This window comes from Cnephaeus nilssonii, assembly GCF_951640355.1.
Source record: "Cnephaeus nilssonii genome assembly, chromosome: 2".
NCBI lineage: Eukaryota > Metazoa > Chordata > Mammalia > Chiroptera > Vespertilionidae > Cnephaeus > Cnephaeus nilssonii.
This window is the reverse complement of record NC_137073.1, coordinates 28,686,922-28,710,374: the sequence shown is the minus strand read 5'-3', so window position 1 is coordinate 28,710,374 and position 23,453 is coordinate 28,686,922. Positions and strand designations below refer to the sequence as shown.

Sequence of the window (23,453 nt, the reverse complement as noted above, 5' to 3'; positions counted from 1 at the left end):
AAGCATCATAGCCATCATCCTCTATCTTTACCTCGTCACTATCTGCCAACAGATTATATACTGAGTGAGCAAGAGGAAAGGGGCAAAATAATATCAAAGGCAAAACTCAATCCCTTTTCTCCCCTTAGACGTAATAATTGACCAGCCATCTATCCTTGCAATGGTCAAACAACTCTATTTCCCCATCAACAACTAAGTGTAGAGGATGCAATGCCCTGGCAAAGAAAGTCTAGCAGATGCAGGAGCTCTGTAACAGAAGGCAGAGCCAGCGAGGAGTCTGCTTCTGGTAACTAAGGCCAGACACACACGAAGGGTTTATGTAACTGAGAAGGATGTCTTTGCACTCCCACACCTATTCCATGTTCCCTACTGGCCTGTATCACTTCTTTTGGAGAGGATCTGGGTCAGGTCTGCAAACACTAGCTGGTCCAACACTACAAGAGGTTTTGTGCTCTTAGGAAGACCTGTGTGCTTGATGAGACCAGCTTAGTAATAAACACTGCCCACTCCTCATTCTGATGATAGGTGACACTTTGAAAGAACTACTTCAAAAACCCTCAATTAATTATCACATACTAGAGGCCTGATATACAAAATTCGTGCAAGAGTAGCCTTCCTTCCCCTGGCTGCCGGCACCAGCTTCCCTCCAGCACTTGGGAGCCGCCGGCAGGCACGCGGGACCCAGGCTGCTTCCCTCCTCCGGCCGCCATCAGGCACCAGGGACCTGGGCTGCTTCTATCCTCCGGCTGCCCACAGGCACCCGGGACCCGGGCTGGCTTTCCTCCAGCCCCAGCTTCGTTAGGAAGGAAGTCCAAAATGACGTCGGGTCTAATTAGCATATTACCCTTTTATTATTACAGATGTTCTTGCCTTAGAAAATACCATCAGACAGGAGGAAACAGAGACACAGCAAATAAATTCAGAAACAGGGACACAGCAAATAAATTCTTTTATTCGGTAAAGCACATATGCACACATTTCAAACATGGAAAATTAATCTGGGAGTGAATGCCATAACATCAGCTACTGACCATCATGCAACAAGAGAAGTGAAATGGATCCGCTGGCCCTTGTGACCCCACAGTGCCTGCAGGAGGGTTGAAAAACCAGGATGCTGAATCCCTACAGACTGCCAAAGAAAACGCAACAGAAATGGCAGGTTCCTAATGATGAGAAAAACTTACAAATAGAATCAAAACTGATTCAAGTCATACAGTGAAAGGACAAAAGGAAAAAGAAAAGAGATCAATATGATCTGAAACAACCACTTTAATAGTAAGTTGCTGACCTTTCATTGGACCTCCAGTCCAAGATGCCTGAGGACGAGCCAGTGCTCCTGGGTGAGGTCACCCTGAATGGCAAACGGGCCCTGCCTGTGACACTCTTGTAATCCTGGAGCCCCCAACAAGACACTGCAGAGGCCTTGTCTGCAAGTGCCCCACAGCAACAGGTCCCCTGGACTTCCTAGATCCAGTGGAAGTCTCTTCAGTTACGAGGCCTCTTCACCCAGCAGGTACACAGTCTCCCTCCTCCACCCCAGCCTTTCTTTATATAACTGACTGACTCTGGGTTTCCACAAGATCTTTGAGATGTGCCTTCTAGGGTAAAGGCCGGATTTTAAAGTGTGTGTCCAAGCCTCACGACAAATCATACTGTCCAGGCATTTTTGGCACTTCCTTTCCTCACACCTAACAGTGTTTTTCCTCCCCTGGCTACAGATTCCAGCCATTCCCTGTAATTAAAATAAGGGCAATTAATATTAGCAACAAGTTGTATTGAATAAACCAGTGAAATTGACTTTTTCCACCTGTCTGTCTCCTTTTATATTACTCTGCCAGTTATAAATCTATCCTTAGAACTCCATTCACTGGGATTTTATTAATTCAGTAGCAGCTTAACCTAAAATCTGTTGGTCTTAAAGATAGTGATGTTTCTAAAGGCCAAGCCCAAAGGCTTTCACAATCTTATTTCTTAAGATCCTCAAAGTCTCCAAACAGAAAACTAAACTAACAAGTTAGCCATGCATCATGGAAGCAACTCATGTCATACAAATAACTGGATAGGCAAGTCTGATTATTGTGCTTAAAATGTACTAAAAGGAAAAAATATATATTAACATATTTTAATAATTATTTTAACAATCTTTAGTAAAAGCCCACAATTGTTTTCCATTCAAGAATGCCTGGTTTAAAATGTTCCAGGCCAATCTATATTCCAGACTGCAGGGCTGAGTCTAACTGAGAACAGACTATGCGAGCCTGGAATTAAGGGAAGAAGTACTGACAGTCATGCCCAAGGTTTTACTTGCCCTTCTGCTACAGCACTGCTTGCAAGAACACAGAAGTCATTAATGACAATGAGGCAAAGAGCTATAAAAAAAAACACAACAAACAGAATACAAGTAACAAAAGAGGACTAGAAAAGATAACACATAATTTTTTTAATGAAGATGGATTAGAAGGAAAAAGGGGTAAAGGAACCAGATCATCAAAATATTATAGCAAAGAAAAATGCTTTGGGTTTTCCTGATAAATGGCAAATCAAAATTGCTTTCATTCAAATTTCACAGGCATCATTTTTGTAATGTTAGTAATCTAATAGTTGCCATTTTCCTTCTGAAGATATGTTAACTGCATAGAAATAAATGTAAAAAATAAATAAATAAATAAATAAATGAAGAAAGAAAAACCACTCCCTTTTCAAAGAAAACAAGAAATCCTTTCAATACTATTAGACCAAATCATCATTCTCTTTCCATAGTATCATCTGCATTCCAGAAAATAGAACAGCTAATTTTTACTCTACTCTAGCAACATTTACTTAATTTTTACGCCCTTTTTTTAAAAAATCCTCACCCAAGGTTATTTTTTTCCATTGATTTCCAAAGAGAGTGGAAGAAAGGATGAGAGAGGGAGGGAGAGAGGGAGTGAGAGAAACATAGATGTGAGAGAGACAAATCGTTTGGTTGCCTCCTGCACATGCCCCAACCAGGGCCAGGGATCAAACCTGCAATCCAGGTATGTGCCCTTAACTGGAAATTGAAGCTGCAACCCTTCTGTGGGCGGATCAATGCTCTAACCACTGAGAAACCCGGCCAGGGTTTTTTAAGCCCTTTTGAGTGAGGAAGCTGCTTTAACTTTTATAATGAAGGAAAGGGACAACAGAGGAGAAAAAGACAGTGGAACTTTCTGTGCCAACTAAACTCCACAAGACCAGGTTCCTCACAACTCCTGTGGGAAATGAAACTTAGATCTTTACCATGTTAGGTGACTTTTAAATATTGAACCTTTTACTCAAGATTTTGAAAGAAACAAGTCTGTCTTACCTCGAGTAGTATTAAAATGTGACTATTTTTTTAAAAAAAAGAAAAAAAGAAAATTTAGAAAGATATGTGTTTCCTTGCAAGCAAAACAGAGAAAAGGGTATTATTGTTGGTACTATGATTATTAAGCCACAGACACATAAAATCCACAAAATGGATTGGTGGCTTGGGAAATGCAGTATCATGTCAAAGGTGCAGACTGTTTCAAATCAAAGCAAACCTCAACCCCTCCAGCAATGAACTGCCCCTGAGATCTTGGTAAAGACAGCATGGCCTGCTCTGAGGCAGGGAGATCGCTGCTGGCGCTACGTGGATCATCCCACCAAGTCCACAGGGGAGGCTGCGGGGTTCGGACTGCACCAAGTGTGAAGCACGTGCATCATTGGACCAATTTCTGAATAGATTTTTATAAATATATACAAATCAGTTACAGGCACTTGAAATGTCTTTGGCTGGAATAACCCAACATTGCAAGAGAATGTATTCACAGAGTGTCCAGGCCCAGGCTGACGTCAGCAGGCAATGCTTACAGTTTGCTCAGTCTCTCTCAGAAAACGGGCAGTTGTGGGATTAGGCATCAGCCAAAGCAACCTAGAAGAGAGCAAGACAAGCAACCCAGTCACACAACAGAGTCCAGGGAGCCGCACCACATGCATCTGTCCAGGAGGGGAACTATTAAAGCCCTAAGGGGGGAAAAAAAAAAACTCATCTAGGTGGGAGTGAATAGAAATTTAAGTCTCCTGCCAGAAGCAGCTGATCTAGTGGAACCACTGTGCTGAGCCCAAGGGTTAACTGTTTCCAAACCTTGATCAGCACTGTGTGAGATGATTTATCAAGCCGATGAAGTGGAGGGGGGCAGCTGCTCTCCAGTGGGGATTTGAGAGCAATTCACATAGACCAGTGATGGTGAACCTATGACACGCGTGTCAGCACTGACACGCGTAGCCATTTCTGATGACATGCGGCCGCTGAGGTTTATTAAATACAATTATATATAACAATTATACATTTATGTTATTTAAACTATAAATATCGCGAAATAATGTTTTTTCCTCAAAGTGACACACTACCCGAGTTATGCTCAGTTTTTTGGCGAAGTTTGACACACCAAGCTCAAAAGGTTGCCCATCACTGGCATAGACAGTACTTTTTACAGCTAAGGTTTGGGTTGAAAACCCAATACCATAATTTAGACTGAGGGTAGACTACTTCTGATAAAAAGACAGAAGCTAATTTCTCTGCAGGAAAACTGCCACTCACAATCAGCACAATAAGGACTGAGAAATTCTGTCCACAGACACCTCTAGCCAAATGCTGGGCCAGACCCCATCCGATGCTCACCTTCTCAGGACAAAATTCAGGACTGCTCTGACGCAATTTGCTAGGTCTGCCCTTGATAACCGCATAGCAAAACATTGTTATCACCATCACGAAGAGGAAGTAACTGGTGTGCATGAGATGCAAATTTATTAATGAACGGTCATCCTAGAGGGAATAAACCAGAAACATCAGCACTGAGTTACTGAAAGTTTTATGCTGGATTTCTGGAGATATGCTTCATCACCTCCAGATATGCTTTAAGTTTAATTCTTAAACTGGAACAGAAGTTTCTCCTTCTAAACTATTAGAGCTGGCTCTCATTCAGTGAAGACGTAATGTTCCTGAGACCACCTCACCTCCCTTCCTAAAGCAGTCCTCTGCCCTGGCTTCTGCACCCCACACTGCCTGAGCACCCTCCCCTTTCCCCCACTTGGTCTCCTCCCCTGAGAAGGCTCCTGCACCTGTAATCCCCACTCTTTCTTATGTCCTCTTCCTCTGACTACCTTCAGGGTGCATGGCTGACATCCCAAGCCTGTGTTCCTAACCCCTCATAACTACCCCACTGTATCCTAACCCCTCATAACTACCCCAGGAAGGCCTCTGTATCACTTCTCCCCAGAGGCAGCTTCCTTCCTTCTGCCTTTTCCCCACTTTTACAAGTCTCTGCCTGAAAACATCTTTTGACCTCCCACATACAATCAATCACCCTGCCAGCTGTTGCGAGATCCTGGCCATGCTTCCGTTCCTTTTCCTTCCCAAATCTCTAGGCCCCATGACATTTACACTAATCAGGTGGGCAGACCAGTCTTGCTAACACACTGCTTTACAAATCCCCCTACAGCCCAACACAGGTGGGGATTGCCTCCTCTGAGGGAAAAGTCTAAATGCCTCAAGTGAGGCACAAAGGACTTTCTGGAACCTGACCTCCACTGATCACTCCGGCAGGCTCCTGGCCTATCAACTTCTACAACTTGATAAAAGTGCCAGGCAAAAAGGCAAGAAATCCATCTAACATATACTGACAGGAAGAGGGCATTTATAAAAATAATCAGTGTAGTCTGTAAAAGCAGGCTCAAGTGTACTAGTAAGCCAGAAGCTAAACTAGCATGTTAACCACTAGTCTAGATTACAGTGTTTTCCTCCCTTTTTCTCCTCCTTAACATCCTATTCAGCTCTATCTATCCAAAGATTTACTTTTACCCTTAGGAATTCTGAACCACTCCCTGCTCATACTAACACTAACCAAATATTCTCCTGAGTGGCTGTATGCATAAGACTACAAGCATTTCTTGTAACCCCCATGGGTTAGGCACACAACAGCTGCTCAATAAGCAACTGCTGCTGAGCAAAGCAGAAAATGAAGATCAGAAACAGTTTTCTTAACCAAAAAAGTGGCATGTTTTTCCAAGTGTCCACCACTCCTCCTAGCCTTTTATTAACTCAGCTGGGAATCTGGAATGGCAGGGGCTAAGCTAACCCAAGCATGTAAACACCACCTACTCTAACAGTTCCTGGACGCACACGCATACACACATAATTTTTCTCACTTACATCTGGAACAATAACTGTAAGCTTGGGATTTAAAGTGTGATAGACTTTTCCAATGGCCCCCTTATAACACCAGAAAGGATTGTAATCTTGAGCATATTTTGTGTTGGCATCTCTAGCAGTCATGAAGATCTTGTACCAGAGCGTGGCATTGCTGTATGTGTCCGGAACACAGTGCGGTGGCTGTCTGCAGGGGGAGACGGGGAAAGACATGCTCAGTGGCCTGAGACATTTACTGTGTCTTCCCCACAGCCCCTAGCCCAACACTGACCACAGCCTAACATGTGGAAGAAATAGAAGACATAAATATTTCAGATAAATACCTTGTTTTTCATTCAGGGACCTTTTATTATTTATTTAATAAGCATATAAGAAATAGGCATTTGGCATTTGAGAGTTTACATGTTAGATTTTTGCCTTTGTAGTCCTCTCGCATATGATGTGGCCAAAGAAGAACCTGCTCCTTTTAAGCCCATTTTCCCAAACTGTCCCAATTCTCAATTACAACAGGAAGTTTGACATACAAACTTCTCCAGCAGATGTACAACCAACAGCAAATAATGTTTAACTTATCTGATATTGTCCTACAAACCTCCAAATGTCTAAATTAGACAAATACTGACTAATTATTCTTACTGAAAAAGGATTCACCATAGGATTTTTAAAATAGGCTACATCTTGCGTATTTCATGTATTTATAGATCATTATCTCCTTCGCAGAAAAAGGAGGCAAAAAAAATGTAAAGGCAAAACAGTAATACTGACAGTTTTACAACTGCTCAAAATATAGGAAGCAAAAGTTCCAGAAATAGTAACCGTTTCATAGAAAATAAGATTTTATTTATGCTCTCAATTTTAAAAATAACTCTTTCTGGATAATGGACATGAACAAAACCTTTATCTTTTGGGAGCCTTAACTCTGGGTCATTCTAGTCATGGGATCCATTCTTCCTATCTTTTCTGTGACGTGCTTCTTCTACCAGCAGGAGAGGCAGCCTTAGAACAAGCGACAACCAACCTTGCTGAGGAACTAACTCTGCTATTTACTCGAGAAGTTCTACCTCAGAATTCCAAACTAAACTGAAAGAACTCGTTAGGTCCAGGGAAAGGGATGCAGTGTGAGCCCCCTGACAACTTGCTGCCAAAGCACCCCAGTCACATTCATGGTCAGCGGAGCTTCTCATACACCTGTGGGCGCAGGAAACCACTTACACTGTGACGGGGAACACACCAGGGTTGGCTGTGAGCGTCATGCAGGCTGTGAACACCACCTGCTCACAGTGACTGTGAAGGGCACAGTCATCCGAGCTCCAAGCTGCTGGCAGGGTAAAGGTAATGTTTATCTCTTCATGGGCTTCCCTGCCTATGGAAGAGAAATCAGGGTGGATTTATTTTTCTTTTGATAAAGGCAAGAATCCATATTTATTATTCTCTTGGATTTGAATGAATCCTGACATCAAACCCACCCAGGAATCACCTTTCAACCCACCAAAGCAGGACTCCTGCCTCTGTGGGATTTCAGAAACAACACCAGTTCTGAGCTGGACTCTGAAGCCTGCTCACCTGGCAGAGCTACCAAAAGGCAAGCAGAGAGGGGCCACTTTCAGCCAGGCCTAGGGGTGCTAAGCAAGAACCAAGGCAGTGCCCCAGCTGGAAAGCTGGGGGCTGGGTGGGTTATTATCACCACTGTGTTAGCATTTGCACAGCACCTTTCCATTTTCAAACCGCTTTTATATTTATTACTTCACTTAAAATGTACCACTACCCTATGACATGACCAAGGAAGTGTTACTGCTCCGCTTTTACATATGAGCAAACTGAGGATCGGAGGATCTAATAGACTTAAGTAAGGTCATGGACCAGTAAGTGATGAAGCTTAAATGAAAACCAAGGTATACAACACCACAGCAAAGAGAAAGGGCTACTTGTAACATAGAAAACCCAGAAGTTGCCCTTACCTTATTTCCACGGGAACAGCTCTCACCTATAACAACCAATAGGAGGCTGGCAGGCACTCCCAAGTCTTCCGGGACTTGAAAAGGCTCTTGGTAACCCAAGATTATTCTTTCAAGGCCCAGCATGCAGCCTTTCCTGATTAGTCCCTCTTCCACTACTCTCTCACCTTGTCCTGAATCACTTACAGTCGATCATGGGTTTGGTTCTGGTGAAAGGGTAGTGCTCAATGTTTTATAGGTGTTTCTTTTTATTATTATTTAACAAGCACTTACAGTCAAACCTCAGTTCTCCAACGTCTCCCATCTCAAACAATTCGGTTCTTGACCAAGTTGTTCACGGAAAAATGTCAGTTGTCGAACCAAACTTCGGTTTTTAACCTGACAACCCTTTCATGCTGACACCTCAGCATGACAGAAAGTGTCTCTCGGGCAACAAAGAAAGGAGAGAATGCTTTTGCTGCTGGAGAAATCTATGGTTAGCACAATTTTAAAACATAAAGAGGCCATCAAGAGTATTAATGTTGCCGAAACTGGTTTGGCTCAGTGGATAGAGCGTCAGCCTGCGGACTGAAGGGTCCCGGGTTCGGTTCCGGTCAAGGGCATGTACCTTGGTTGCGGGCACATCCCCAGTGGGGGGTGTGCAGGAAGCAGCTGATCGATGTTTCTCTCTCATCGATGTTTCCAACTCTCTCTCTCCCTTCCTCTCTGTAAAAAATCAATAAAATATATTTTTTTAAAAAAGAGTATTAATGTTGCTAAGGGTGTGAAAGAAACAATGATCACAGGCAAATGAAGAGGTAGAAGAATTGTTGTTGATTTGGGTAAATGAATTAGTCAGTGACAGCATTTCGGAGGCAGCCATATATAAAAAAGCAAAGATGCCACATGCTTCCTGAAAGATATCCCTAGAACATGTGCTAAAAGTGATTCGTCTAAGGCTAGTAAGGAGGGTGGCTCGATACATTTAAGAAAAGAAGTGTTTGTTTATAGATTGAACAGTACATTAGACATATACTGTATATAAGAAAGGTTAAAACAGGGAATCAATCTGTGGGTTGGGAACAGATTAATTCAATTTACATTATTTCTAATGGGAAAAATGATTCTGTTTTCGAACAAATAGCTTCTCCGACAGCCTTCCAGAACCAATTAAGTTCAAGAACCAAGGTTCCACTGTATATAGAGCATTTGCTTTGTGCCAAGAACTACTGTAAGCACTTGATAAATATTAATTCATGTTATCCTTGTCTCTTCCATAATCCCAAAATGCCAACGGGAAGAGACCAGATCTTAGGCTTATGCTAGTTCATTCTATAAGCTGAGCTAATGGTGGACGTTCAAGTTTGTAAACTAACAGCAATATTTCTAGTATGTATTGCCATCTCCAACATGATAGCATTGTGTTTGTAAACCAGAAATAGACCTTATAGTTTCTTCCCAGTTTCTCATTTTCATAGGCTTTTTACTGAGAGCCTACTGCGTGCCGAGCACTTTATTAAGGGCAGACACATGCAAAAATCAAAAACAGTCTAAAACCATGTGACAGTTGTTGCTTGAGAAAGTCTGAAAGGAAACTGGTGAACACACACATACCTGAAAGTCCAATCTGATGCCCTAAGATGGTCGAGTACAGATGGGTGACATTGCGAGAGTACCCTCCAAAGGGTTTGAGCGGGTCCAGGGTGAGGGTGATTGCAACTGAGATATTAACCGGGCCTGAATCCTCCAGTGCCTGTGGGGACTGGGTGGACACTCTGGCCTGCCCACTGGTCATTGTGCTTTCTGGAGTTGTAGTGTCATTTGTGAGATGCTTTAATGTTTCATTCTCTGATACACACAAGTCCAAATCATTAAACCGCAGCAGAAAAGTATTCCAATCCTTCCGTAAAATGAAACAGAGAGAAAAAAAGTGTGAGGAGTCTGAAAGTGCTGCCATGGCCCTCGAGGTCACATCACAAGGTGGGGACAGCAGCTTCAGAGTCAATCATTTATAATAACAGAGACAATAAAGCCATCAGCCTCTTGCATTGCCATAATAGTGTGGTTTTCCAAACCACTCTCATATTCATAACCAAAAATATGAACTCTTCATTGGTATGAGATATTAAATAAGCTGTGGGATTAAATAAACTTACACAAGAAAATATGTAAGAAAACAAAACAGTGTATTATACTTACAGAAAATGATTTAGCCTCAAAAACATGAAAAGAAAGCTTGAACAAAAGTAGTAAAACATTAAAAGCATTAATCTAAATTCATTTAGCAGTTGCAATTAGGTTTTTTTTTTTGGTTTTTTTTTTAAATAAGGCTGCCTCAAAATAATTCCTCAAAAGGTCAATTCTAGCCTCAGCTGGTTTGGCTCAGTGGATAGAGCCTTGGCCCACAGACTGAAAGGTTATCGGGCTTGATTCCGGTCACGGGCATATACCTTGGTTGCAGGTTGAGGCAACCAATCTAAGTTTCTCTCTGTCTCTCCCCTCCATTCTCTCTAAAAATCAAGGGAAAAATAAAAATTATTTTTTTTTAAAAAAAGGTCAATTCTATACACCTTGCCTTCTCTCTCGAGAATGTGAAACCAAGTAAATATCAATATGTGGGATTTTTCCTCCGTCGTCATGGACTTTGGATGCTACTTTAGAACAGAAACAATTTCCAAAGGGAGAAAAAAAGAAAAAGATGTTTTCAGGCTTCTCTTAATATCTACACCCTGTATTAGTGGCTTACATCATAAGTAGTTTTAAAAACACAGACAGCTTATTATGTCATGGTTAAACTGATATCAACATAGTAAAGTACCCATCAGGATTTATTTTAATTTTAGCAGAAACAGCAATAACAAACCTAACCTAGGTTGCAACATTCTCCCAGGCAACATTGGTCTACAAAAAGTTGCCAAATGTGAAGACAAACGAAGTGACACTTCCAATTACACTTATACTAGCATGAATTAAATGCCATTTGAGCAATCCCCAAGCAGTCAAGCGAGTCTACCTCTATAGCATCAGTAAATCAGTATATGGCATTTAGTAAGATTATACAAGTTATATAACTGGATGTATCAAATTACATTTTCCCTAACACCTACAAACATTCTAGTGTCATCCCTTCATACTCCAGACATGAGGAAACTGAAGTCCAGTGCAAATTACGGACTCTCTAATTCCATAGTTGAAGGCAGAATCAGAATTAAGTTTCCTAACTCACAGACCCAAACTCTTCCCATATACACCTAGGATCCTCACTTGAAAATAAAATCACTAAATTAATCATAGCCAAAGTTCTGTAGCACCTGGCAATGCTTTCCTGTAGAGCTCCATTCCATTTTGAACAGTCTACCAAAGCCAATGTCAGGCCCCACTTTGATTTAAGGGCTAATTTTCCAGGCGACATCTTAACCACTGGCCTTGGCTGAGTGTTCAACATACACTCCAGCTCTGAGGAGAAGCAATGCCAGTATACAGCAGAGCTGGGGTTATGACTAGAATGTTCATTTCAGCACAGTCGGTGTAGCTCCATGGTTGAGCGTCGACCTATGAACCAGGAGATCACAGTTTGATTCCTGGTCAGGGCACGTGCCTGGGTTGTGAGCTCAATCCCCAGTGTGGGGCATGCAGGAGGCAGCCAATCAATGATTCTCTCTCATCTCTGATGTTTCTATCTCTCTCTCCCTCTCCCTTCCTCTCTGAAATCAATAAAAATATATATTTTTTAAAAGAGAATGTTCGTTTCATAGGTATTGTGGATATATCCTGTTTGCACAACCTTTAAAAATTCAGGCAGGGTCAGAGAAGAGGGAAAATTAGCCAGTGAGTATGTCTCTTGTAAGAAACTCTTTGAAAGGAATTCATGGTGGAAATAGTTTAAACATGTTACTTTAACTGTTAGGGAGCTCACATGTGAAGGTGGTCCTTCCACCTGAAAGGAATTAATCACTATGATCTAGAATGCCACAGAGCACAAGACAAAACAATGACTCCTGTACACTGAGTAGAACTCTCCTCTCCTTCACAAGGCACACCCAGTACAGCAACAACGCAATTCCAGTGTCTACTCCCATCCCACTCCCAACAACAAACATACACAAGGAAGTGTAAGAGGAGGCACTCAGGGAATCTACTAAGAGAAGAACAATTCTATCCTAAAAGAAAACTTATCCACCAATAAATTCACCTTTTCATTAATTGAACATAATTTCTAACATGTAAACAAATTTACTGATAGGTAATATTGCCATTCACCTCTATTAAACAAGAATTATTAACTTTTTGTTTTTTGATATGCAAAAATACACATCATTGTAAATCTGTGTTATGAGTGTTCACACCATTATGTGCTTAGATTAAGGATTAAAAGGCACAGTCCTAATAATTTAAATTGCCCAAAATGTAAAATCTAGAAGGCAAGTTTGTAGACAACAGAAGTTTTCCTGGATAAAAAAAGACAAATGTATTTGAAAATAAGATGCCACTTTCTAATTTCTTGAAGATCCCTTCTTATCTATATACTCCATGGTGATGATGTGGGCTTTAAAATAACAAATGTTTACAGTTGTTAAAAACTGCAATGAGCTAATTTCATAGGAATGTAAGAAGCTATTCTCGAGCTTCTTTACATAAACATTTTGCAAATATACTTTCCACATCTGAATCAGTAACTATCTGAAAGGGAGAGAAAGACAAAAATTCTGTATACTGACCTTTCTCACTGGGATAAAAAGTCACAACCAAAGAAAAGGGTGTGAAGAGCCCAAAGGGGTTATTCCCTTGTATAAGGTCCAGCCAGCCTGAAAGAACTTAGAATGTACCATACCTCCATATGTAATACTTTCAACAATAAAGATTAAAAAAAAAAAAAAAGAATATACCTCTGCCATTCCCGGTGACTTAATCTCCTTGATTTTGAAGAAATAGCCCAAGGTCAGGAAAGCTATTGCCATGGCGCTTACACTGATCATAAAGACCACCAGGGGAGGCCGACTGCTGATGTACAGCTTCAGGTTCTCCAGGGGGTTGATGTTGAACATTATTCTGATCGTCCACCTGAAAGGAATTAATCAGGAGATACTGACTTGTCAAAAGAAAACCCAGGATTCTCACTTTTTCCTTTCATGATGTTGGAGGGCAGTGAGGGGGGGTCACTGATTACTGAACTTGAGAAATATTTGATCAGAAATCTTCAAAAGACTAGCAAGAAAAAACACATTAACTGTCATCATTTCCAAATGGTAATCTCTTGAAAGATAGGCATTCCCTTTCAGTTTAATCTTCTAATTATTCTATAAAGAATATTTGTTACTTCCATGTTACTTAAGGAAATATTTAAGTAGGTTAGTAACATGACACAAATACATGCCAACACATTACAAAACTAAATTGAGGCCCTAACCGGTTTGGCTCAGTAGATAAGAGCGTCGGCCTGCGGACTGAGGGGTCCCAGATTTGATTCCAGTCAAGGGCATGTACCTTGATTGTGGGCACATCCCCAGTGGGAGGTGTGCAGGAGGCAGCTGATCGATGTTTCTATCTTATCGATGTTTCTAACTCTCTATCCTTCTCCCTTCCTCTCTGTAAAAAATCAATAAAATATATATTTTAAAAAAACACAACAAAAACTAAATTGAGGATGCTCTCATTTCCTACCACCGAAAGCTGAATACCATCTACTCCATCTACTCAACACTGCCCTGTTCACTGCCATACTCTTGTCCATTCCAGCACCAGGCATAGAGAGGCACCCAATAAATATTTCACCCTTATTTTAAATTGCATCTACTTGAAACCAAACTTTAATACGCCCCCCCCCCCCGATATATGAAACTTTTATTCCATCTGTAAAATATTGCAAATAAGTATGACAATTCATTTGGTGTCTTGCTGTTTCTATAGCTGGACAACTTAGATATTCATCAGCCTGTTGAACTGTTCCTTTTTCAGAAACATAGATACCATCCAAAAATTTTCTGATATCCTGTTGTGACTTGCTGAATCAAAGCAGGTGATTTTGATACAAGTTCAATGTCATTTCCTTCAAGAATTAACTCATCTTTCTGAGCTTGATACTGAACAAGCAATGCCTTACCTCATCCAAATTCTGCGGATATATTTTTTCACCCAAGAAATTTCTGATTTCAACAAGAGAATCATTCTCCTGAATAATGACACTGATGGGAAAGTGAGCGTACACAGACCTTATCTTGTAACGGAAGCCCAGTGGAACACCCTTGATCATGTTCTGTACATGGCTGCAGATAGTGCAAACTGTGGCCAGCTCCTTTCTATTTCCCCACCATTTGTCAACCTAGAGCCTCTTCTTTTTCTTTCCCAGGAGACAGAGTTCTACATTGATGTGATTGAAGTCCCTCTGAAGGGTGCCTGTGGAGCATTCAGAGTGATGTCCAAATATTCTGGGATGTTAACAGTCTGCTGAGAATGGTCTTCATCCTCGCAGTATATAAGAGCAAACCAAACTTCTTTATCACCATTTAGATGTCTTTCTAGGTGAACTGCCTGAATCTTTACTATAAGATATCTGTCAATTTCTTGTTAATGTTTAGGAGTTCCTTTTATATTCTGGAAACTGAGTCTTTACGAACTTTATATGTTATACTACTCATCTGTGGATTTTCTTTAAAATGATTCATGGTATCTTTTGCCATATGAAAGGGTCTTGATTTTTTTAAACAGCTTATAAGATCTAATTCACCTACCATACAATTCACACATTTAAAGTATACAATTTAATTAACAGAATTGAGCAAACCATCACTATAATAAATTTTTACACATTTTCATCATTTCATAAAAAAAAACCATACCTTATAGCAAATAACACCTTATTTCTCTTAGCTCTCAAGCAACCACTAATGTACTTTCTGTCTCTATAGATTTGCCTATTCTGAATGTTTCAAGTAAATGAAATCATATAATGTGATCTTTTGTGTCTGACCTCTTTCACTTAGCATTATGTTTTCAAGATTCATCCATGTAGCATATATCAGTACTTCATTCTTATCTATTGCCAAAACTATTTCATGGTATGAAGTATTTTATTTATTCATACACATTTTATTTATCCATATCAAAAGTTGGGGGATACAAGTAGCAAAAGTAGTAATAAGAGGGGAGCTTAAAGCATTACAGGCCTATCTCAAGAAACAAAAACAACAAATAAATAACTTAGCATTTCACCTTAAAGAACTAGAAAAAGAACAAATGAAGCCCAATGTCAGTAGAAAAAAAAATTACAGCAGAATTAAACTACATAGAGCACAAGACAATAGAAAAATTACTGCAACGAAGAGCTAGTTCTTTAAAAGGGTTAGTAAAATTAACAAACCTCCTCTGACTAGACTCACTAAAGAAAAAAAAAAGACACAAAATCAGAAATGAAAGAGAACTTACAACAGACTCCACAGAAATAAAAAGGACTACACAAGATACTATGAAGGCTATGCACCACCAAATTTGATAACCTAGAAGAAATGGACAAGTTCTTGGAAATATATAACCTTCCTAGACTGAACCATGAAGAACTGGAAAATCTAAATAGACCAATCAACAATAAAGAAATTGAAACATTCACTAAAGCATGTCAAAAAGTAAAAGTCCAGGACCATGTGGCTTCACTAGTGAATCCCACCAAGCATTCAAAGAAAATTTAATACCTATCCTTCTAAAACTCTTCCAAATAATTGAAGAAGAGGCAATACTTCCTAACCCATTTTATGAGGCCAGTATTACCCTGATACCAAAACCTGGCAAGGATCACACACACATATACACACACACAAACACACACACACTACAGACCCATACCTCTGATGAATGTAGATGCAAAGTCCTAAATAAAACACTATCAAATGGAATACAACAATACATTAAATAGATAGCACATCATGATCAACCACATTAACAAAACAAAGGATAAAAATCACATGATCATTGCCCTAACCCAGTGGTCGGCAAACTCATTAGTCAACAGAGCCAAATATCAACAGTACAACAATTGAAATTTCTTTTGAGAGCCAAATTTTTTAAACTTAAACTTCTTCTAACGCCACTTCTTCAAAATAGACTCGCCCAGGCCGTGGTATTTTGTGGAAGAGCCACACTCAAGGGGCCAAAGAGCAGCATGTGGCTCGCAAGCCGCAGTTTGCCGACCACGGCCCTAACCGGTTTGGCTCAGTTGATAGAGCGTCAGCCTGCGGACTGAAAGGTCCCAGGTTCAATTCCAGTCAAGGGCATGTATCTTGGTTGCAGGCACATCCCCAGTAGGGAGTGTGCAGGAGGCAGCTGATCGATGTTTCTAACTCTCTATCCTTCTTCCCTCCTCTCTGTAAAAAATCAATAAAATACATTAAAAAAAAATAACATGATCATATCAAAAGATGCAGAAAAAGCATCTGACAAGATATAACATCCATTTATAATTAAAACACTCAATAAACTGGGTATAGGAGGAAGGTACCTAACATAATAAAAGCCACATATCATATTCAATGACAAAAAAAAATATGAAAGCTTTTCCTCTAAGATCAGGAACAAAATGAGATTGCATACTCTCATCACTGTTATTCAACATACAGTACTGAAAGTCCTAGCCAAAGTAATCAAGCAAGAGAAAGAAATTTTTTAAAAGGCATCTAAATTGGGAATGAATAAGTAAAACTGTCACTTTTTGCAGCTGACATGATTCTTTATATAGAAAACCCCAAAATCTTCACCAAAAAAACTACTAGAAACAATAAACAAATACAGTAAACTTGCAAGATACAAAATCAATGTACAAAAACCCATTGCTTTCCTATAGACTAGACTCACAATAAAATTTCAGAAAAATAAATGAAAAAATAATTCTATTTACAACTGCAACAACAACAACAAAAGAATAAAATACCTAGGAATAAACAAAGGATGTAAAGGACCGATACATTGAAAACTACAAAACATTGTTGAGAGAAACTGTTGAAACATTGTTGAAGAAGACACAAAGAAATGGAAAGATACTAGGTGTACCAGTTAATAATGTGGATTTTTTTCAATAGATGGAGTTACACATATGTTGATATATATGCGATTTGATATGTATGCTATTTTGTTGTATTGACAACAAGCTTCAAAACTTCACATGCCATATTTGCTGAAGGTGTTACCATCATAGATATTTTTATGCTTAAAAATGTCGAATTTCATGCCAAAAAAAGAGCATTTGCGGGAAGTTTTAATTCATTATTTTGAAGAAAAAGTTATCGTATACTTCAGGAAGCTTATGGTGAACATGCTCCATCTCAAGATACTTGTGAACATTGGTTTAAATGCTTTAACAGTGATTTCGATGTGAAAGACAAAGAATGTCCAGGTCAACGGAAAAAGTTTGAAGACCAACAATTACAAGCATTATTGGATGAAGATGCATGTCAAACTCAAAAACAATTTATAGAAAGATTAAACGTTGCTCAGCAAACACTATTTGACACCATACACAAAAATTAACTCAAAATGGATCAAAGTCATAAACATAAGATCTGAAACAATAACAGTCATATAAAAAATCACTAAACTTATGAATCTTTGTCTCAGAGGATTTTAAGAATTTGACACCAAAGGCAAGGAAAGTAAAAGCAAAAATAAATGGCTGGAGCTATAACAAACTAAAAAGCTTCTATACAGCAAAATAAACTAGCAACAAAACAAAAAGGAAACTAACTGAACAGAAGAAGGTATTTGCAAACATTACTTCTAATAAGCGCCTACTATCCAAAATCTATATATAGAAAAGGCTAAGCAACCAGCCAACTGGCCGACCAGCCGGTAGGTATAATGCATACTGACCACCAGGGGGCAGACGCTCAATGCAGGAGTTGCTGAGCTGCGGTGACTTGGCAGTGGCGGTTCTCAGGTGACACATCCCGGAACCAGAGAGGAGGGAGCCCGATTCCAGAGTGCGTCACCTGAGAACCGCCCTCTCGCAATCCAGTACCCCTCGGAGGATGTCGGAGAGCCAGTTTTGGCCCAATCCCCACAGGCCAGATCGAGGGACCCCACCTGCTGGAGGGACCCCGCTCACTTCACAGAAGCCCTTAGAGCCACGGCACTGCCCCAGGTGCAAGTGGCCGGGGAGGGACCACAAGAGGTTGGTTCCAGGGCGTATCCGGCCTGTCTCGCCTAGTCCCACCCCGCCAGCCACCTTCTAATTAATTTTTTCAATGTGCATGAATCCATGCACTGGGGCACTAGTATATAAATAATATCCATAAAGAACTCATACAACTAAACAATAAAACAAACAATCCAATTTGAAAGTGGGCAGAGGGCTTTTCTGTTCCAATAAGGCTCTTGCAAACATGGTGAACATTCCTAAAACACACTAGACTTTCTGTAAGAGGTGTGGCAAGCATCAAGCTTACAAAGTAACACAGTACAAGAAGGGCAAGGATTCTCTGTATGCTCAGAGAAAACAGAGTTATGACAGGAAGCAGAGTGGCTCTGGTGGGCAGACTAAGCCAATTTTCAGCAACAGGCTAAAACTGCTGAGGGTTGAACGCATTAAGCCCAACTGCAGATTTAAGAGAATGCTGGCTATTAAGAGTAGCAAACATTTTGAACTGGGAGGAGATAGGAAGAGAAAGTATCAAGTGGTCTAGTTCTAAGCTTCATATTTTGTTTTATTATATGACAACAAAATCTTGAGGATATGTGCACTTAAAAAAAAGGGGGGGGGGGGGCTGAGGACCTAGAAGACATACAACAGATATATGAAAGGTTGCTCAACTTCACTTGCTATAAGGGAAATCCAAATTTTTAAAAAATGAGATATCACCTCACAACTGTTAGAATGCCTACTATCAATAAGACAAGAAATAACAAGTGTTGGAAAGGCTATGGAGAAAAAAGAAACCCTCTTACACTGTTGTTCCTAAAAAATGAGGACTAGAGTTACCATATCCCCCAACAATCCCTCTTCTGGGTCTCTACCTGAAAATTTTGAAAACACTTATTTGTAAAGATGTATGTACTCCACGTTCACTGTAGCATTATTCATGGTAACTAAAACATGAAAAAACCTAAGTATTCTTTGATGGATAATAGCATAAAGATGTGATACATATATACAATGGAATACTACTCAGCCATTAGAAAGGATGAAATAATGCCATTTGCGACAATATGGCTGGGTCTTGAGAGTATCATGCTAAGCAATGTAAGACAGAAAAGAACAAGAACCATATAATTTCATTTATATGTGGGATATAAAACAGAAAGCAACAAATTCATAGTCACAGACAACTAACAGTATGGTGGTTACAAGAGGAGAGGAGTGTGGGAAGATTGAAGAGGGTAAAAGGGGTTAAATATATGGTGATGGAAGGAGACTAGGCTTGAAGTGGTAAGCATACAATGCAATAAACAGATGATTTATTACAGAATTGTATACTTGAAACTTATATAATGTTATTAACCAATAAACTTTTTAAAAGAAAAATAATTATAACTACATGTGATGATGGATGTTAATTAGACTCCCTGTGATGATCATTTTTCAATATATACAAATATCAAATCATTATTTGTACACCTGAAATTAGATTTGTCAATTATAGCTCAATTAAAAGATATTTAAGAAAACAATCACAAAAAAGGAAAACAAATCATGAGCAATGACAAGATTAAGTGAACACTAAAAGTTCATTATGAAATCATATTATAACAAACTCAGTTTAAAGACTGAGAGATGTTTCAAAAAACAGGACCTCTAACCAAATAGCAAAGTTCAACTGGCAAATGACAGCACTTTGCACACTATCATCACCAAAGGTTGTAATGTAGTCCCCAGGACTACAGTGAGGTATGTAATTATACACAGTGAATGAGCTACAGACTTCTTGTCAAATTTATTCAATATGTATCTGGGAAAGAACATTTAAGGATTTCTATGTTTATCAAAATAAATCCTTAGTGGAAATTCAATTTGCTAAAAACTCTATCTTTCCTCCATTTTCTTTTTTTTTTTTTTTTCATTTTAATTGGAATGTCATAGTAAAAAATAAATAAATAAAAAATTAAAAACCCTCTGACATGGCAATGGAATTCTGTGGCATGTGAACATTGACAAAAACATCCCAAAGATCTAGCATCCCTGGATTGTCATGCTGTCAGGAGATAAAGAAGTGGGTTAGGAGTAAACAGTCAAAAAGAAGCATTAACAAGTTAAGATGGGCCCTAACCCATCTTAACTTGTTAAAGCGTCGGCCTGTGGACTCAAGGATCCCAGGTTCAATTCCAGTCAAGGGCATATACTTTGGTTGTGAGCACATCCCCAGTAGGGGGTATGCAGGAGGCAGCTGATTGATGTTTCTCTCTCATCGATGTTTCTAACTATCTATCCCTCTCCCTTCCTTTCTATAAAAAATCAATAAAATATATATTTTAAAAATAAAAATAAAAAATAAAAGTTAAGATGGTGCAGTGTGGAACTTGTTTAAAGAAAGGCTAAGGTGTATATATACACAATTCAGCCATAAAAAAGAATGAAATCTTGTAATTTGCAACAACAAAAATGGCCCTTGATGGGATTATTCCAATAGAAAAAAAGCCAGACAATGACAAATACCATATCTAACTTATATGTGGAATCTAAAACAAAATTCCTCCCCCAAAGCAAAACAAGCTCTTAGATACAGAAAATATATTGGTGGTAGCCAGAGGTAGGGGGCAGGGGTGCCAAAATGGGTGAAAGGAATTAAAAGGTACCAACTTCCAGTTATAAAATAAGTCATAGGGACATAATGTACAGCATGATGAATATAGTTGATAATATTATACTGCATATTTGAAAGTTGCTAAGCGAGTTTGCTTTACCAGAAAAAATTCTGTAACTATGTATGGTGACAGTTGTTAATTGTGGTGATCATTGTGCAATATATAAAATATTGAGCCATTATGATGTACCCCTGAAACTAATATAATGTTGTATGTCAATTCTATCTCATGAAAACAAACGGCTAAGGTTGAAGCCAGTGAGGTCCTGAGACAAGTCATGATGTTCCAGAGCAATTGCAAGGCATCCTGTTTCAATGGCTTCAAAGGTTTCTTCAACAATGTTGGTAAGAGAAACAAATAGCAACTCTGTGAATTAGATGGCATTAAAAACACTCAGAAAATGGCTAAAGAGCTTGTCATATTGCACTTGGCTGTAGCCACAGTGGCAGAGCTGTGCTCCTTAAAACTAAACACTGGCACTGAAATACCCCACAGACAGCAAATTTAATTTCCTGATTGTTAATACCAAACAGCAATTACAATCAACATCTTTTTTATTGTCCTTAAAATAAGTTAGGCAGTGATTTATGTAACTGGCTGGCTAAAAGAACAAGAGAAACTCATCAAATGAAAACAATTCCTTAGAACCCAGAAATCTACCAAAAGCCAGACTGCGTAGCCCATGCTTTTCCATCTTAGAAAAGCATTTAACCCTTAAACGGTTGCCTCTGTCAGTATTTCCAGACACCTACTGCCCCGCTAACTAATCTGAGTGCTGTTGCACCAACTAGCCCTACCGTTTTCATTTTCCAGCTAATTCTGAATGAACCAAATCCACTGATCCTTTAAGGTCCACCTCAAAAGTCACTTCCTTTATGAGGCCTTTTCGGATCATAATCATAACAAAATCCCTAATAGGTGGTAACTCCATATGCAATTAATTCCTGCCACATTCTGTAGTCTAATTCTTTCTCTAAGTTCTTTGCCGGCAGAAGCTACACTTGTACTTAGGTCTGTTTCTCTCCCCTGCAGCTGCAGGTAGAGCCCACATAGAGAAGGTGTGCTCAGTGGGCAGTTGGTGATCTCAGTACCCAGAAGTGGGTGGCAGCAGCCCTGATTCCAGTCCACCTCAATTGGGCCACAGAAATTCTTCCCATACCTTTACTAGGAAATCAACACACTGCCTCCTTACTCCTAGACAGTCAATAGGCTTGGAGTCATGACGTATAACTTAGTTGCACAACAGGTCTATTTCCTTTCAAAACCCTGAGATGAGATGAGGAAGCAGGAAGGTGCTCTTATCCTTCAAGCACTGAGGGAGCATTCATCTACAGATGGGATACAAATGCACAGACCCCCAAGCCGACCAAAGAAAGTGCTACAGGGACAACTAATTGATCAAATATTCATCACCAACCTTGTAGTTTTTCCTCCACTGCCTCCCATAGCGGCTCACCTCTGAGTCAGGAAAGTAGCAGTTCAGGAAGAGCCACAATCTTTCCAGCCAAAGCAGGCTGCAAAGAAGCCCATCATTCACCACCCAAGTGAGGGCTGTAATCGCTAGTTGAGAGCTAAACTACAGACATCTGATTCTTCAGCAAAAGCCTCCTCACCAGCTGTCCACCGGTTATGGTTATTCACACGATTCAAAACAGCACAACAGGCCTCGTCTTATTCCTGATGGTGCCTATCCAGGGAACTGGGTCTAAATGCCTCTAGATTACCTTGAAGCCGTTCCGTAATTTACTTTATGAAAATATAAGTGAAGGTAATAATCCACCCATCTCTGAACAGTTACCAAGCTTGACACATAAAATGCCACGATTTCACTTTAAGTTTCTGCGTGTGCCTGGATCTCTACCTCCCATCTTCTGTCTGACATGTGTATATAATGTGCAAACGTAGAATAACGGAAACACGACCCAAAGTCAAAACATGGCAAACCACCAAAATGCTCCCTAGGCCAAATCCAAATCATCCCAGCCTCAGCTCCGTACGTGGGAAATCCAGCCATCTCGAGGGCAGGGAGGGAACTGTGCTCCCGGGATGCGGTGGGCAAACCCTGGTGCCGGTGCCCAGGCCAAGGCCACCAGCGCCGGCTAAGGCGGGACGACCCCCGCCGGCAGCTGGGGCGGGAGCTGCACCCCGACAGGCGAGGAACAAACCCGACCCGAAGCGCCGCCCCAACCAGCGCGGCCTCTCCCGGGCCCGCGGTCAGCCCCGCCGAACCCAGACCCGGGCCGCGCGCCCCGGCTCACCTCGCGCCGGCGGAGAGCGGCGCGCCCCGGGCCCAGCCCGGCCAGCTGCTCGGCGGACGCTCCAACCTCACTCGCGGCGGCGAGCGGCGGGCCTGGGGCCGCTCGGCACCATCCTCCCCGCCGCTCCGGGAGCAGTGTCCGGCTCCGCGGGGCCCACGCGAGGACCAGAGGCCGGCCCGGCGCACGCAACCACCACACGGGTTACTCGGGTCCGGCAGCCGTGCTTTCCGGTAGGAAAAAAAAAAAAATGCCACCGCCAACGATGCCGTGACCTCTGACCCCTGGCGTCCG

The 23,453-nt window shown here is 40.6% G+C and overlaps 1 protein-coding gene and 2 pseudogenes across 4 annotated transcripts; 1 reads left to right on the top strand and 2 right to left on the bottom strand.

Moving 5' to 3' along the window:
• Positions 1-932: 932 nt before the first annotated feature.
• TMEM248 (transmembrane protein 248) lies at positions 933-23,296 on the bottom strand. Of its 2 annotated transcripts, none has more exons than XM_079788468.1 (7): positions 23,163-23,296; positions 13,011-13,185; positions 9,739-10,024; positions 7,403-7,553; positions 6,194-6,377; positions 4,664-4,807; positions 933-3,913 (listed from the first exon to the last, which is right to left on the bottom strand). In XM_079788468.1, the coding sequence occupies exons 2-7, from the start codon at positions 13,167-13,169 to the stop codon at positions 3,893-3,895; spliced, it is 945 nt and encodes a 314-aa protein (XP_079644594.1). In that variant the 5' UTR covers positions 13,170-13,185; positions 23,163-23,296; the 3' UTR covers positions 933-3,892. The 2 variants fall into 2 exon arrangements, with proteins under 2 accessions (XP_079644594.1, XP_079644593.1); XM_079788467.1 differs by lacking the exon at positions 23,163-23,296 and adding an exon at positions 13,609-13,626.
• Positions 13,904-14,786, bottom strand: LOC307110478 (large ribosomal subunit protein uL6-like; annotated as a pseudogene). Its single transcript has 2 exons — positions 14,735-14,786; positions 13,904-14,517 (listed from the first exon to the last, which is right to left on the bottom strand). The product of its transcript is annotated as a large ribosomal subunit protein uL6-like (transcript).
• LOC307106870 (large ribosomal subunit protein eL42-like) lies at positions 18,472-19,060 on the top strand (annotated as a pseudogene). Its single transcript has one exon. The product of its transcript is annotated as a large ribosomal subunit protein eL42-like (transcript).
• Positions 23,297-23,453: the final 157 nt, after the last annotated feature.

Excerpts from the sequence above, each read along its gene's own strand:
- TMEM248 (XM_079788467.1), bottom strand. Across the intron at positions 6,378-7,402 it reads GGTGTGTTCCCCGTCACAGT|ACAGCCACCGCACTGTGTTC; the intron begins GTAAGTGGTTTC and ends CTCCCCCTGCAG. Across the intron at positions 3,914-4,663 it reads CTGAATTTTGTCCTGAGAAG|GTTGCTTTGGCTGATGCCTA; the intron begins GTGAGCATCGGA and ends GCTCTCTTCTAG.